Genomic DNA, 16,517 nt, shown 5'->3' on the forward strand with positions numbered 1-16,517 from the left:
GTAATTAAAAAAACGTACGATCTGCCCATCTTGGACAGGCAGATCGAGGGGCGGGCTTTCGATGATCGCAATGCTGAACTGGCAGTGTGCGCATGCGCACACCGGCCCGTTTGGCATTTGTCTCCTGAGCATGCCACAAACCAGCCGAAAATTGTAAGACCGCATTCAGAGAGTGGTGATCAATGATTCATACTCTGAATGGTCTGAGGTTGTTAGTGGTGTCCCCCAAGGTTCAGTGTTGGGCCCCTACTGTTTAATCTTTCTATAAATGACACAGAGTTAGGGAAGTACTATTTCTGTGTTTGCAGATGGCGCCAAGTTATGTAGTAGAATACAGTCCTTACAGGATGTGTCAAACTTACTTGATTTTAGCTCGGCACATGACTGTTTATTTATAATAATACACGCAATTATTTTTTTCATGAATTCTCGTTTTGCTATATACCTTATTTTAAACCCAGTGATGTTATTACTGTATCTCTATGCTTTTCTATGCAATGCAGGCATATCATGGCTGGTGGGAGGAGACAGTAAGGTGCTGAACCTAGCTTCCTGTAAGCATTGCATCACCCTACCTCAGAACTCCTCCCAAGAACCCTCAGCCCTGGTGCAAGCAGTGGGCTGGCTCTTGGGAAGAGTTCTGCAAATATCAAAATGCCTTGATGGGTGGATGTCAGTCTGGAGGAGTGCGGTGCCCCTAGTAAGGCTGTATTTGCATGCAGATTGCCCTAGGTGACACCCACATGATTACTCAGCCTCATTGATTGAAATAACTGAAATCCAATTCATGAAAGAGGCAGACCAGGGACAGTCAGGCTGGAGAGGAAAGCGCTAGATGATACTGGACATTCTTCACCCAAGAAATGAGGTGGGCCTTATCTTACATAGTTACATAGTATTTGAGGTTGAATAAAGACATAAGTCCATCAAGTCCAACCTTTTATCTGAATTGCTGCAGCTTATAATGCACACTTTGAGAAGCTCATAGTGTACAGTGAAATCAAATTAAGCAATTTTGGTACAGGACAGGAGCCTCTACAACTTGAAATGACTTCAAGTAAGGCTGGAGTTCAGCTTTAAAAATTGAAGGTATAATCATCAGTCATAGATTAATTTGGGAACAATTGTTTTAATTTTAGTCATCCACTCATATTGTCTTGTACATGCAGGGCCGGATAAACATAGGGGTGGGTGGTGCTGCCGCTCCAGGCCCACCCCTGAAAATAGGCCCGGCCGACCTGGATCGCCTCGGTATCCGGGTCAGTGACCAGCCGCAATCAGGCAGCGGCGGCCCTCTATCCAGGCATATTAGAGGGCCACTCACTGGGGCCTCTCAGAAAGGAGAGCCACAGCACTTCATGCTGGTGAGCCCGCACAGAGCCCGCACTGGCCGCCCGAAGCCCGCACTGACCGCCCGAAGCCCGCACTGACCACACGGAGCCCGCACTGACCACACGGAGCCCGCACTGACCACACGGAGCCCGCACTGACCACACGGAGCCCGCACTGACCGCCCAGAGACCGCACTGACCACACGGAGCCCGCACTGACCACACGGAGACTTTTTCCCCCGCTGGACGCTGCTCCATCTCCCAGCGGGGAGGAGAGAAAGTGACAGCCGGCCGAGCCCTGCGGAAGGAGAACGCTGTGTTTGTGGGGGTTTTTTTTTGGGGGGGGGCCCAAAAAAAAATCTTGCACCAGGGCCCTTTGTTCCTTAGCTCCGCCACTGCCCCTACTGACTGCCCAAAGCCCGCACTGACCACTGCACTGACTGCCCAAGGCCCGCTCTGACTGCCCGGGGCCCACACTGACCGCCCAGAGCCCCTACTGACCGCCCAGAGCCCCTACTGATCGCCCAAAGCCCGCACTGACCACTGTACTGACTGCCCAGAGCCCCCACTGACTGCACAGAGCCCCCACTGATGTCCCAGAGCCAACACTGATCGCCCAAAGCCCAGAGCCCACACTGACGGCCCAGAGCCCACACTGACGGCCCAGAGCCCACACTGACCACTACACTGACTGCCTGGAGCCTACACTGACCGCCTGAAGCCTGCACTGACTGCCCAGAGCCCCTCCTGACCGCCCAGAGCCTGCACTAACCACCGCACTGATCGCCCAAAGCCTGCACTGATCACCCGGGGCCTGCACTGACCACCCGGAGCCCACACTGACTGCCAACAGCCCAATTTGACCACCTGGAGTCCACAGTGGCCCCCTTAGTGCCCAAACTGGCCCCCTTTGTGCCCACTCTGGCCACCTTAGAGCCTGAACAGCCTCCTGAGAGCCTGCACAGCCCCCTGAAACCCCGCACAACCCTCCTGAGACCCTGGATACATCAGGCCATGAACCCGGAGCAATACAGAGGATGTATGCCCAGATCCCGCACTGACCACCGCATGCACTGACCACCCAGAGCCTGCACTGACCACCGCATGCACTGACCACCCAGAGCCTGCACTGACCACCGCATGCACTGACCACCCAAAGCTCGCACTGACCACCAAGAGCCTGCACTGACCACCGCACTGACCACCTAGAGCCCGCACTGCCCACCTAGAGCCCGCACTGACCACCCGGAGCCCGCACTGACCGCCTAGACCCAGCACTGACCACCTGGAGCCCACACTGACCACCCAGAGCCAACACTGACCATCCATAGCCCGTCGTGACCACCTAAGAGCCCCACTGACTGACAGAGAGCCCGCACTGACCACCAGAGAGCCCGCACTGACCCCCTGAAACACCGCACAGCACTTTTGAGACCCTTGAGACATCAGGCCGTGAACCCGGAGCAACACAGAGTATGTAGCTTCTTAGTATTCTGCATTGCTGTATAAAGTATTGCTGGGATTTGCAGTACTCTATAGCTGATGGTATTTTTCTGCAGTGCTTAACAATGTTTTGCTGAGATTTGAAGTACTCTATAGCCGGTGCCATTCTGCATTGCTTTATAATGTATTGATGGGATTTGTAGTCCTCTATAGTTGGCGGTATTGTGCATTGCTGTATAATGTATTACTGGGATTTGTAGTTCTCTACAGTTGGTGGTATTCTCAGTGGCGGAACTATTGACATAGCGACCCAGGCTGCCGCTATCAGGCCTGGGGCACAGGGGGGCCTGGACAAGGAAAGGGGTCCCCCTGAGAGGTGCAGGTCCCCTGGGTCGTTATGGCATCGCAGGCTGCTGGCTGCCACTGGCGGCTGTGAGGAGAAACGCACGGCTGTTCAGATCACTGACAACCTGAGTCAGTGACAGCCAGCAGCTGCGTTGGAGGAGGCCGGCGTCGGCATCGAAGGAGGCGGGACTTGGTGTTGGCAGCGGAGGAGGCAGGGCCCAGCGGAGGAGGCCAGGGACCTGCGGGGGACCGTGGAGGAGGAGGCGGGCCCAGTGGTGGAGGGAGCTGACTGCTGATCGGGGATGACAGGTAAGAGGTGTGCAGGGGTGTGACCAGCCCCCCTGAGGCCCTGCAGAGCCCACCATAGAGAGTCTATGGTGGACTCTGCAGGGTAACTCTCAGGTAGGCTCTGCAAGGGGCGTAACTAGAAATCACAGGGCTCCATACAAAATTTTGCTATTGGGCCCTGTGATTTCTAGTTACGTCCCTGGGTATTCTGCATTGCTGTACAATGAATTACTGGGATTTGAAGTCCTCTATAGTTTGCGGTATTCTGCACTGCTGTATATTGTATTGCTGAGATTTGTACTCTCTATACAACTAGGAGTCAGTGGCAGACCTACCAGGCTCACAGCAGCAGCCAGGCCCTTGCGCTCCACCACTGACTCCATGCTGTATGTAGAGAGACTACAAATCACAGCCCGGACAGGAGGAAGAGGGCCCTGGTGACCGTCAAAATTTCCGTAAAAAGGCCCACCGAATTCCTCAGCACCAGGCCTGTGACGCTCTTAATCTGGTCCTTTGTATACGGGTAGTTATATTGAATATGTTCCAGTTATCAGCATTTACCTTTCATCAAAATTACCCCAGGGATGGTTACATTATAGTTCTTTAATACACTGGTACTGCAAAGTCTCATAGTTTTTAAGCAATAATACCTTGCTCATGAGAGTATCAAAATATAAATCACCAAATATTTCCATAGTGCAGAGGTAACAGTCACCTGGGTTGCCTGCATTCTGAGCCACAGGTTGTCATGGGAGATATGTCCAAAATTCATAGCAAAATTATCACTCTGCAGGTCATTAAATAGCTAGTAAGAGATGATCATTCATTCTGTATATTCTTGGCTAATAAGCTATTCAATTTTATGAAAGGAAGAAGAGGTGCCTGTTATCTCTCTGTCCATACCCATCAGGATGATCCAAGGCCAGCAGCTTCTGAGATTGCTCTGCCAAATCTTTGATATTTTCTCCATACTGTTCAATGCCCTGTTGCAAAATCAGGTGCTTCTTCAACATTAACACCACACTTTCTTCATCCGGCTCCTCCTGAAAAAAAATACCATTTTAAACTCACTTCCTGACAAGAATCAGAATCGCATGAAATCCAAGGATTAGATTAAGTGTGCCCTTGGTCCAAATGATACTAATGAATCTTTTACAGTGTGTGCCTGTGTCACAAGCCTTCCGAGGAGATCCCTGGAACACTGATTATCACAAACCTCTCAAGAAGATTTGGGATCAGCATGCTCAGGAACCTGGCAGTAAAATGGTGATGTCACCACTGTCTAGGCACCATGGTCAGAAGCTGACTCTAAGGTAAGTATATTTTATATCTTTGATACCCACCGATGTGCTTTTAACATCTCCTATGTAGATAGGGAGGTGACCTAATTTAATTTTTTAAGTAAAACCTGTCTTTTAGTGCAAAGTCCATTTGTATTTACATCCCATTTTCACTTACTTACATTGTTTGACACTTGGTCTTGTATCGGGAGCACATGCCACCTGAAGTCTGACAGTGCCTGTCAACTGCCTGACAAAAGCTTCTGAGTGTGCCGTGTGGAAGGTCAGGTAGCTGATAGGGCAGAAACAGTCAACCTTAGATATCCTCTGATGCCATTACTTAAGCTGCAGTGTCAGACTCAGGTAAAGTAAAGCTAAATAAGGGGGAATATTTAACCTAATATTAGGTAAGCCTGCAAAACTATATTATTTAATGAGTGAATATTTAGACTCCTCCATGAATCCAGTTGTGATTAAGCTAATCTAATTTGATCTAATCCTTCTTCAGACTTAAATACTTGGCAACAGGACCATCCCTATAATGAGGCAGCCTGAAATGGTTGCCTCAGGTGGCAACAATGTGGGTCACGTGGGGGGGAGGCGCAGGTGCACCTGCCACCACCTTTTCGGCCAGAGTGTCCCAGGTTGCTAAGAGGTCTTAGCAACCTGGGATACTGGCCAGCGTCGCGTCCAGCTCTTGGCAACCAGTAACGTCAGTGAGCTGGGCAGGAGATGCCAGTCAGAGGTAACGTGTACCACCTCCACCACCCTCCCATAACGTGCATCCCAAGCAACCCAAATCCCCCCAACTCCCTGCCTCAGGCGGCAAAAAGCATAAGGTCGCCCCTTACTATGTCATATTTATTCTAACTCACTTTCTGCTCTCTAATATGTTAAATTGTATTGTTTACCCATAAACAGTAGAGGCACACATTGTGAGGTGCTGAACCATATTTCCAACAATTAAGTATTTGATTTAAAAAACAATGGCATCACCAGGACCTGTTCATCTAAATATTAGGCCTTATTAGGGTGTGGAACAAAGAGCATGAACATCTGCAGACTTAAACTGAAGCCTCCTGAAATACCTTACTTTGTATACTATATGACATACAGATGGAGCCTTGCACACTTTGTAATCTTACAATGCAAGTTATCACTTTGGAACAAGTTCCTCTGTTAGTCTCCATTCACACCTACACATCAACGTTTTCACGCATATTAGCACACGTTTTGTTTAGTGTACCATCTAGTGTGTTTGGCACGGTTTTGCGCGTTTTGCAAATTTTTACACGCATTAGACGTAAATATACAAAGAGCAGATTGAAATGCACTGCGGCAACGTGCGCACAATCGTGTAAATATGTGCACAGATATTTGCAAACCGCTGCTGTCGCGTGTTTTCATGTGCTTCCATTGAAGTCTATTCGGCCAAATGCGCTGTAATCTGCCTGAAAAAAGCTCACCTACCTTTTCCAGCGTTCAGCGTGTTACATCTTGCGACAAAACTCTCAGGAGTAACCAGGGGCCATAGAAATGAATAGGATTTCTTGTGTTGAGAGTTTTGCCGCGCTTAGCTTTGAGCGTCAAAACGCCTAGGTGTGAACAGGGACTAAATCGACTGCCTAGATATTCGTTCATTCCACAAGGCTGCCTTTATTTGCAGTGAGTAACATGTTCAGTCTGAAAGTAAATGAGTGGCCCCACAACATAGAAAAAACTAAACTTTACACTAAATTTAAAGTGACACTAAACTCAGGAGGTAAATATTAAAAATGCATTCAAGTACCCTAACTATAAACAAAAATGTAGCTTATTTGTGCATCACTCAGCTAAAGATCCTCAAATCTTCTCTGAATTGGTGCCGACACTTTCCTTCCTTTTGCAGGGTGGCTACTTTTGTTCCCCATCCAGATCAAACAAATATACATTGCACAGCAAAGTATTTCTCTACATTTTTGACAGGCACTTACAGATACCATGTTTCTGAACATGCAGGAGTTACATAACCAGTGGTTACCCAATAGTTAAAGAGAAAATTCTAATCCAGCAGAAGCATTGAAGATGACAGCAGTGGAAGATAAAAAAGTCAGTAATTGTTGAGCTTTTAGCATTGGAAGAGGGCAAACTCAGTTAAGTCTGCCAAAATGTTAAAAAATCAGCTCCAAAAATGCCAAGATGCTTTTGCAAGGCAATGAGCTGCATTGGCTGTTTGACCAGAAAATGTTGGAGACACTATTTTTATATTGTCTTTACTTTGTTAAGTTTCTTTGCACAATAGTGCATTTTTTTGGCTATTTCTGTGCATGTATTATTTTATGGCCACTTTGGAATCTCAAATACTGAATGATGACTTGATTACTTTTTACACTTCTTTTTCTTATACATAGTGAAAAAATACCTTTTGCTTCTCATCCCCAATCATGTAAAGCTGTTGTTCATCAATCCAAGACTCTGCTTCACTGGCGTCCACATAGTACTGCTGAGCATCATTTGCTTGGTTAAGGGATTTTTCTCTGTTCAGTGTTGTGGTCTTCAAGTGATTCCATTTCTCCTGTAGTGACTCGCGCTGTTTTTTGATTGGCTGAGGGTTCATTTCTGGCTCGCCTTCCATAGCCTCTGCCCTTTTGATAACATCATCTACTCTTGGTTCATGACCTGCAATTTCTTTCTGCAAACTCTGAAGAAAAATTAAATTAAATAATACACCACATAAGCCACCTAAGCTTGCTTTTCAGTTTAATTAAATAACATATCCTAGCTAGTTTTCACTGAATATTTTATAATGTGTGTCACCCAATTGCCCTTTGGCATGGGTATATATTTTACAGTCACACCGTTGTTGGAAATACAACAGCATATATTATGTCTTTATAGCTGTAGATGGCACTGGTGCAATGCTGGTCTATGCTAATCTTTGTGTGCATGTTTGTCTATGATGCATTGGAAGTTCTCTCTGCATGCTGTATTCTAATGTAATAAACACTGAACTCAGCATTCCTCAAGATCTCAGTGCTTTATCTAAACACATAACCAGTAGATTATGGGCCCAGGCACTAAACAGAACACTGCACGTCAACAAGAGCCACATCCAAGCTACTGAAAGATGGCAAGTAGTTCAGATATGAAGTTTGCAATTGCAAAGCTCAACAATATCAACTACCAGCTATGGAAGTTCAAGCTTGAAATGCTGCTAAGCAAAGACGACTTGTGGCAAGTACTGAGTACAGACAGACCCACTAATGCAAAGGTCCCCAACCCCCGGGCCGCGGACCGGTACCGGTCCGTGGATCAAATGGTACCGGGCCGCCCAAGGAACATTAAATTATTTCCATTTTATTTACTGTGGTGTATTTCTCTCGGGTTTGTCCGACTTTCCAGAACGAGAGGTTAACCGGGAGCTGAGAGACGTCACCTAAAGCCGCACCAATACCGCACATGCGCAAAATATCGTGATATTGGGGCGGTTTTAGGTGACGTCTGGAGCCGAGTGGCTGCAAGCGGCAGTGGCGTTGTAGCTTTGGTAAAGAGAAGGTGTGTATCGCTCTTCTCTCTATTCACCGGTACTTTCTCATGTTTAACAGTGCTTGGTGTACGTGTATATTGTGTTTGCTCAAATTTAACCCACAAATTAGCAAAAATTAGTACGAAACAGACGTCGTTAGAAAGTTTCCTTGGTAAAAAAAAAGAAAAGGCCCAGTGAAGAGCCAGAAGAAGGGCCTTCAACATCAAAGAAACATGTAACTTTTAACAGACAATACCATGAGTCCTACTTGAAATATGGATTTATCGGGACAGGTGATTCCAATCTAAAATATAAACAATCAACGTCCCCCCCCTCAGCGGGCCGCGGTAAAATGATCAAACGTTGACAGGTCCGCGGCAATAAAAAGGTTGGGGAGCACTGCACTAATGGACCGACGGAGGATGAAGAACAGGCAAGCAAAAGCAATTATAAGTCTGCTAGTGAAAAATGACCAGCTTTTCCACATAAGAAAAACAAATACAGCTAAAGGTATGTGGACTGCATTACAAAAACTGCATGAGCATTCAAACCTAAACAGTAAACTATATCTGCTAAGCAAGCTATATAAGATGAGGCTAGAAAAAGACCAGAAAATGTGTGAACATGTGAATGCGATGCTCGAAATTGTAGAACAACTGCGTGGTAGAATTACTGCTATGCAGCCTTGCAGAGTCATACAGTGCTCTTATTAATGCTCTAGAAACCAGACCTGAGCAGTAACTAACACTAGAAAATGCCAAAGGAAAATTAATCAACGAATATGACAGAAGGAAAGAATATATGCACAATGAAGAAAACAAGAAAGCCCTTAAGGTGCGTGAGAACGCAAAGCAAAACAAAGAAAGCAAAGCATGTTTTCGCTGTAAAAAGACTGGTCACCCTTCATGGCTTCTTGCATCGGGGCCCTGAGGTTTCTAGTTACGCCTCTGGTATTGACTCAGGTGCAACGAGTCACATGACCAGTGATGAGACCTTCTTCACATAAATTGATTTCTGTCTTCCTAGCAAATGGGAAAGTATTACTGCAGAAGGTAATGGTCAAGGATTGTTGAACTGCATCATACCGTCAGGGGACAAGCAAAGTATCCTCGTAAAAACACTATGTTCCAGACCTAGAAGGAAGCCTTTGATCAGTGAAAACCCTTACTAATAATGGTCTCACAGTTCAATTTCATGGTGATGAATGTACAATCCAAAACAATAAGCAAATCCTTCCAAAAGGAAAAGTGGATGAACACCTGTACACGCTCATCACTGCAGATGAACAAGTCAAAACAGGCACTCATAATCCACACAAAAAAATGTATCCATCTATGGCAGACGACTAGGGCACCAAAACCCAGAAACCATAAAAGACCATAAAGAGAGGCTTATCAGAAGATATAACCATACTGCCCTACCAAATGCTTATCACATGCAAATGCTGTATGGAAGCAAAGGCCACATGTACCCCATTTCCACAGGCCACTCAAAGAAAGACCACCCACCCCTTGGAGCTCATACACAGTGATGTGTGCGTACTAGGGTTGCACAGATACCAAGTACAGTACTCGGTACAAGTACGAGTACATGTACCGATACTTTTTAGCTCCAAGACTAGACTAGAGAAAAATTCAAAAATTAGGAGGGAGCTGTCATTTGTAAGGGGCACACGGAGCTCCTAGGAATTGTACATCTCTGTTTTAATGTACGATTTTATTTTTATAAATATAAATAAAGGGATGCACAGATACCAGTTTTTCGAGTACGAGTACTGGTACTTGCTGAGTACTTACAAGTACGAGTACTGATACATTTTTGTTTATTGTCATGTGACAGTTTTTCTAAAACAATACAGACTAATGATTTCAGGACAGTGGTGGAGTGCCAGAGCCAGGTCCCAGCTGCAACCGCTGCAACCCTGGTAGTTCTCATGAAAATGCCACGTATCTGCACTGGTACTCCCTAGTGCGTACCAGTGAAAACTCCCACATCAGGAGGGAACAGATATCTACTGACTTTCATTGATGATTATTCCAGGTACTGTCACAATGTCCGGCAATCCATGCCAGATTTTCATGTGGGTCCCTGGTGCTTGGCTGTCAGCCTATAGGATTCCAAAGGGCTGCAACCAATCTGCACAACTCCTCCTCTACTTAGCACTCTCACTTGTTGCTTTTTGTTTGAGCAACAATTCCTATCCCTTGCGCCGGACCCCCTGTGATCTCTTGTGTCCCTTTCTGGATCCCTGCATTCTCTATCTCTCCTGTGCAGTGGTCCCCATGTGCTTTAGTACTGTCCTGGATTCCTGTGTTGGCTTGCTTCCCTGTATCCGCGTGCTTCCTGCGTGACTCCAGTGTACCTGGTAACCTCTCGTTTGGCTTTTCCCTTTTTGCTCTTTCTTGTGCCCCTGTTTGTTACAGTTTCTGTGGCTCCTGTGTGTTAGCATCCCATCTTGCTTGTATGTTCACACCCCCTTTTCTGTGTCTTGCAGTGCAACCCACTTTCCCCTAGCGCTATCCTTGTGCACAACGTCTGGTACTTCTGTGGCCGTGCTATGTACATCTAGCATTGCACAGCTTTCAGTGTATTCCTATTTGTGTCTTCCTGTACCTTCCCCTGTGCATATCACCTAGAGTGCGTGTTGTGTACACTCAGTATCCTTGCCTGTACTTGCACCATGCCGTGTGTACTTTTTCCCTGCTATACATGTTTCCAGTGTGAGCCTTGATTCCTTGTGCTCCCAGTGAACTTCTGCTTGTCCTGCAAGCGGATGGTTATCCCCTCCTCAGTGAGTGCTTGCACCTGCACTTACCTGATAGTTTGTCTTCTTCCTGTGTGGCTGCTTGTTCCATGCAGCCTCGTTCCAGTGTATTTCAGACAGCCTTCTTGTGGTTTACTTCCTGCTCCTGCTTCCTGTGGTAATTTTGCTCCGCACTATAGTGCACCCTCTCCTTTCTCTGTTGCATTCCCCTCTGGTGTTCCTGTGTATCTCTTGTACTTGTGGGTACACCTATTGTGTGTTCCCTTCTGTTTCTGCTTCCTGTGTCACGCATGTTCCCTGCCTCTTCCCGCTAGTGCCTTTTTTCTGTACCTTGTATCCTGTAGGTACCCTGTGTCTTGTCCAGCGTGCTGTAGTTCCCGAGTACCCGCTGGCACTGTGCCTGCACGGGTGTGTCAGAGAGCCGCAACCTGGGAGCTGCCCTGCAGCTCAACATCCACATCATCAGTGGCTCTGGTGAAGACCAGGCAGCTCCTTAGATTATGCGACTCTGGCACACCTGCGCATGTTGTGCTGTCACACTGTCCTTGCATCTTCCAGGACCTGTATACCTGCACATTCCTAATTCGGTCCCAATGCACTGCTCGGCAAGACCCGTCTGTGGGTCAGGTATCGAAGCCTGGGAGTGTTTGGATATAAAGCTTATAGGGATGCACCGATATATCGTCCGCCAAAACATATCACCTGAAAATGGCACTTTTGGCTAAATGCCGAAAGTGCAATTTTTCTGCCGCTATAGTGGTGCATCCATTCTTTCTCTACTACCCGCTGTGCACTGCTCTGTGTCCAAGTGGGGGGAGAGAAACTGTCACAGGCGGCCGAGTGCTGCGGGAGGAGAGTGCTGTGAGCGGCCGGTGTCTCTCCTCCCCGCACCGCTCAGCCTCCTGTTACAGATCGGCAGAGCGGTGGGTGGGCGGAGACAGCCAGCACTGTTACAGGAGGCTGAGCCCTCCTCCCGCACCGCTAGCTGAGCCTCCTGTGACAACTGTCAGGAAGGAGAGCAAGGTACAACCACTCAGCAATCAGTGATCGCTGAGTGTTTGTACATAATTGAGACATAGTACGTTTACTATATCCTCAATTATGAATAGATGGGAAGTGATCTACATCACCTCCTGTTCATTCATGATTGTGGTTATAGTAAACACACTATGCCCACATGTTATAAATGAACAGGAACACTCAGCATAGAGTATTCCAGTTGATTTATAACAGGGGCTGTAGAAAAAGAGATTGAGGACTCTGTGTTCTCAATCTCTTTTTCTATTTTAAAAGGGAATTATCAGGGGTCTGTTTAGATCCCTAATATTTCCCCAAAGCACCTAAAAGTAAAGTAAAAGATAAAAATATTTAATAAAAATGAAATATAAATTTTTTTAAAAGTTTATAAAAAAATAAATAAAAATAAAATATTTGTAAAAATTTGAAAAAGTTAGAAAAAAAACATTTTAGGTTTCGGCCCAACTTTTTTAAAATTTCAGTGTCGTTTTTAAAATTTTCATTTTGGTGCACCTCTAAAAGCTTATGCATATATTCCCAAAAAAAAGCAATCCAAATTGGAGAACACAGCCATAGAAGGTATTCTGATGGGCTATAGTGAACAAAGTAAGGGATATAGAATACTCCACCCAAAGACTGACAAAGTGATAAGAAGTCAAACATTTTAATGAGGACCCATCACCAGAAACAATGATCCAGGGAAGTTGTTAAGTGAATTCGCCCAGTGAACCAGCTAAGAAAGCTGAGCAAAGTGAATCCGCACAGGAGTCAGAACAAGAAGTAGAACTCACAATGGATAAGTCAAGTTCCATGTTAAATTCTGCTGAACAACCTGAAATTAGAAGATCCATTCAGGCAACAAAGGGAATACCACCCTGCAAGCTGTCATATACTGCTAAGACCCATAGCATACTCGAACCAACATCGTGGGAAGATATAGAAAAATTACTAAATCATGAAGCCAATCCAAAAAATAAAACCTGGACACTCACAGAGCTTCCCCCTGATTGCAGAACTATAGGAAGCAAATGGACTTTTAAATACAAATAAACCCAGTGCCAGATGCGTGATAGCAGCAACACTAAAATAATATGACAATATTATTGAAAAATAATAAAATAATTGCGTCGCGCTGTGATCCAAAGTGTCACAAAGAAATGGTATCCAAATCTGTCACCTTACATCTACACAAAATTGTGTGAAAAATATAAGTCCCAATCTTATTTTATAAACCTCTTATATAATATGAATAAAAGCACATTAACTATGCATGAACAGAGGTGCATGTAAATAAATATCTATATAAAATATGACAACAAATATAGTAATGTTTATAGTAACATAGTATTTGAGGTTGAATAAAGACAATCCCTCCGGAGCCACTTGTTAAGCTTATAGTAACTGCAGATCATCATTCCCTCCCATTAACATCAACTAAACACTTCAACAATTGACCATCAAGCAGATACACTATTTTAGCAGGCCACCATCCCAACTGGATCATCACTCCCACCCATTAACATCTCTGAATCAAGCTCAACTAAACACTTCAATTGACAATCAAGATGAATGGAATATTTCACATGAACATCTACCTCATCACACCAAATGCTTACTAACTTTATTTCTGCAACTGGACTATTCTTATAGGAGAACTATGGGGTTAAGGCTTTTCCCCATAGTTCTCCTTAGGGTAACAGGAGGACACAAACTAGCGTCCTCCCGTCACCCTAGGCTCAGTATACAGCTCGCGGTATACTGAGACGCCGCAGTATGCCGCGAGCTGCTGCTCGCGGTATACTGAGACGCTGAAGCGGATGCCAACAATTGTGCCGGGATCCGCCCAGCTGCGTGACTGACAGCTGGCTCTGCCTATCTAGAGGCAGAGCCAGCTGTACCCGCCCCCTCCCCCGTCCGTTCGGCCAGTCAGCGCTGGCGGATTGGAGCGGGGAGGGGGAATCTAGCCCCTCCCCTGTCACGGCAGAGAGCCGTGACAGGATTGAGAGGTGAGCGAACGCCGATATGTGTTCACTCACCTCCCGAGCTACTGAGCCGACCTGTGACAGTCACATTGTCACAGGTCGGCTAGAACTATGAGGTGAGTGAAAAGCACTCACCTCATAGTTCTCCTATAATGTAATTGTATGTACTATTGTAATTATTATCTAAATCTGTTTATGTCTGATGTTTTAAGTGAAAGCTTTATTTAGATGCCTGCTTCATGTCTTTCTAACCATAAATTCTGCTCAAGCTAATTGCCCTCTGATCTGCACTTTGAATAACCCCCCTTTGTCCAACAGTCCCTTCTCACCTCTGCAAGCAGATACACTATTTTAGCAGGCCACCATCCCAACTGAAGCCACTGCAGATCATCACCCCCTCCCATTAACGTCTCTGAAGCAAGCTCAACAAAACACTTCAACAATTGACAATCAAGCAGATACACTCTTTTAGCAGGCCACCATCCCAACTGAAGCCATTGCAGATCATTACTTCCACCCACCCCATGGTATACTATACCTATATAGAAATCCATCAGCACTTGACTCAAGTACAATTCAAGTGCCCAGCAGCTGCTATTCATTTAACACTCTCCCTGATCCTCATACAATCCCACATTAACCTCTCCCCTACCTCCCTCCTTGCACCCCTTTCACACCTACTACTCCTCATTCACTTTCCTCTCTCATACTTCCTCTGCATAGCCAGGGGTTAAGGGCACACTCAACGTCAGACATTACACATCTCTGACGAAATCTAAAATCTGGTTTCTCCTCTCTTATCATGCATTCCCTACCATTGCTTCTCACAATTGTGGCTTCTCTTCTTAACCTTTTTGGCGGCATTCCCGAGTGTGGCTCGGGGTTCATTTTCTGTACCATAAGCGGTAACCCCGAGCCACACTCGGGAATACACAGCGCGTCTCTTACCTTGTCCCTCGAGCCGCGCTGTGTCCTCCAGCCGATGCCGGAACTCGTCTTCCGGGTTCCGTCCCTTGCGAGCGTCCGCATCACAGGGGGCGGAACCGGCGGGAGATTAAAAAGTTAGAAAAAAAAAGAAAAAACCCCGAAAACACATAGAACGAAAAAAGAAAAAAACATACCGCCAGGGAGGTTTAACCCTTTTTTTTTTACCCCCCCCCCCCCCCCCACATATAAAACTCTCGTCTCACTGCTCTCACCCTTCTGCTTCTCCTGACTTTAGGGGATATCTCTTCCAATCCTGGCCCTCTGTTTTCAAATAGTCACCTTCCAAACCGGCACTGCCTTTCCTCTGGCAGCAGCTGCAGTCCGCGCACCCTGACTTCTATTCCCCTGCTTCCTAGAACCAGTCCTTCGTTCTCATGTGCCCTCTGGAAAGGCCGCTCTGTCTGTAACAAACTCACCACTGTGCATGATCTTCTCATCTCCAATTCCTTTAACATGCTTGCAGTTACTGAAACCTGGCTTCAGGAATCCGACTCTGCCTCCCCTGCTGCCCTCTCCCATGGTGGCCTCCACTGGACGCACTCACCCAGACCCAGTGGATGGAAAGGAGGTGGAGTGGGAATCCTTCTATTCCCACAATGCAATTTTCAAGTTCTACCTTCACGTCCCTCTCTATCCCTCTCCTCTTTTGAAACCCACTGCATTCGCCTATTCTCTCCAATTTCACTGAGGATTGCTGTTAGAAAAGCGAGATAACTGTTCAGGCAGCCGATATCTGATGACTTCTCTACCTGGCTGCCCTACTTTCTCTCCTCAGAAATACCCACTATCATTCTTGGTGACTTTAACATTGCTAATAACATTAACACCCCGGCTTCCACTCAATTTCTTAACCTAACCTCTTCTTTTGATCCACCGCCTTCACCCACTAACTCACTGACTGCCCGAGACATTGCCATTAATTTCAAAAACAAAATAGATACAATTCGGGATCAGATTGCCACTGTCCAGTCATCTTCCCCTATTAATGTACCAGACCCACCATCACACTTTTTACAGTTACTTTCTTCTTTTGACCCTGTCACCACAGAGGAGGTTACAAAGCTTTTCTCTGACACCCACCTCACCACTTGCCCCCTGGACCCAGTTCCCTCACCACTACTTCGATCACCCTCTTGCTCTATCCTGCACTTTCTTACTCACATTTTCCATCTTTCCCTTTCTACTGGCATCTTTCTTTCCCCTCTAAAGCATGCGCTGGTAACCCCAATACCCAAAAAACCCTCACTGGACCCAACCAAACTCAACAATCTTAGAACAATCTCCTTACTCCCATTCATCTCCAAACTCCTAGAACACCTTATCTACAGCCGCCTGAGCCGCCACCTCGCTGATAACAACCTTCTCGACCCCTTACAGTCCGGCTTTCACCCCCTACACTCCACTGAAACCGCCCTGCTAAAACTCACTAATGACTTACTAACTGCTAAAAACAATGGCCACTACTCCTTACTCTTGCTATTAGACCTTTCTGCTGCTTTTGACACTGTTGACCACCTGCTCCTCCTCACAAAACTCAGCTCGCTTGGCCTACAAGACTCTGCTCTCACATGGTTT

General features: G+C 46.1%; 1 protein-coding gene across 1 annotated transcript in view; it reads right to left on the bottom strand.

The window, feature by feature from the left end:
- LOC108796775 (spectrin beta chain, erythrocytic-like) overlaps nt 1-16,517 on the bottom strand; it is a 147,248-nt gene that overhangs the window by 47,771 nt on the left and 82,960 nt on the right. Inside the window, exons 22-23 of the mRNA XM_018568296.1 lie at nt 7,089-7,367; nt 4,311-4,444 (exon numbers count right to left, since the gene is read on the bottom strand). Of these exons, the coding sequence (XP_018423798.1) occupies nt 4,311-4,444; nt 7,089-7,367 (413 nt within the window). The remainder of the gene's footprint in view (nt 1-4,310; nt 4,445-7,088; nt 7,368-16,517) is intronic.

Source organism: Nanorana parkeri, unplaced genomic scaffold (genome assembly GCF_000935625.1).
Source record: "Nanorana parkeri isolate BGI_ZX_2015 unplaced genomic scaffold, ASM93562v1 scaffold1168, whole genome shotgun sequence".
NCBI classification, from domain to species: domain Eukaryota; kingdom Metazoa; phylum Chordata; class Amphibia; order Anura; family Dicroglossidae; genus Nanorana; species Nanorana parkeri.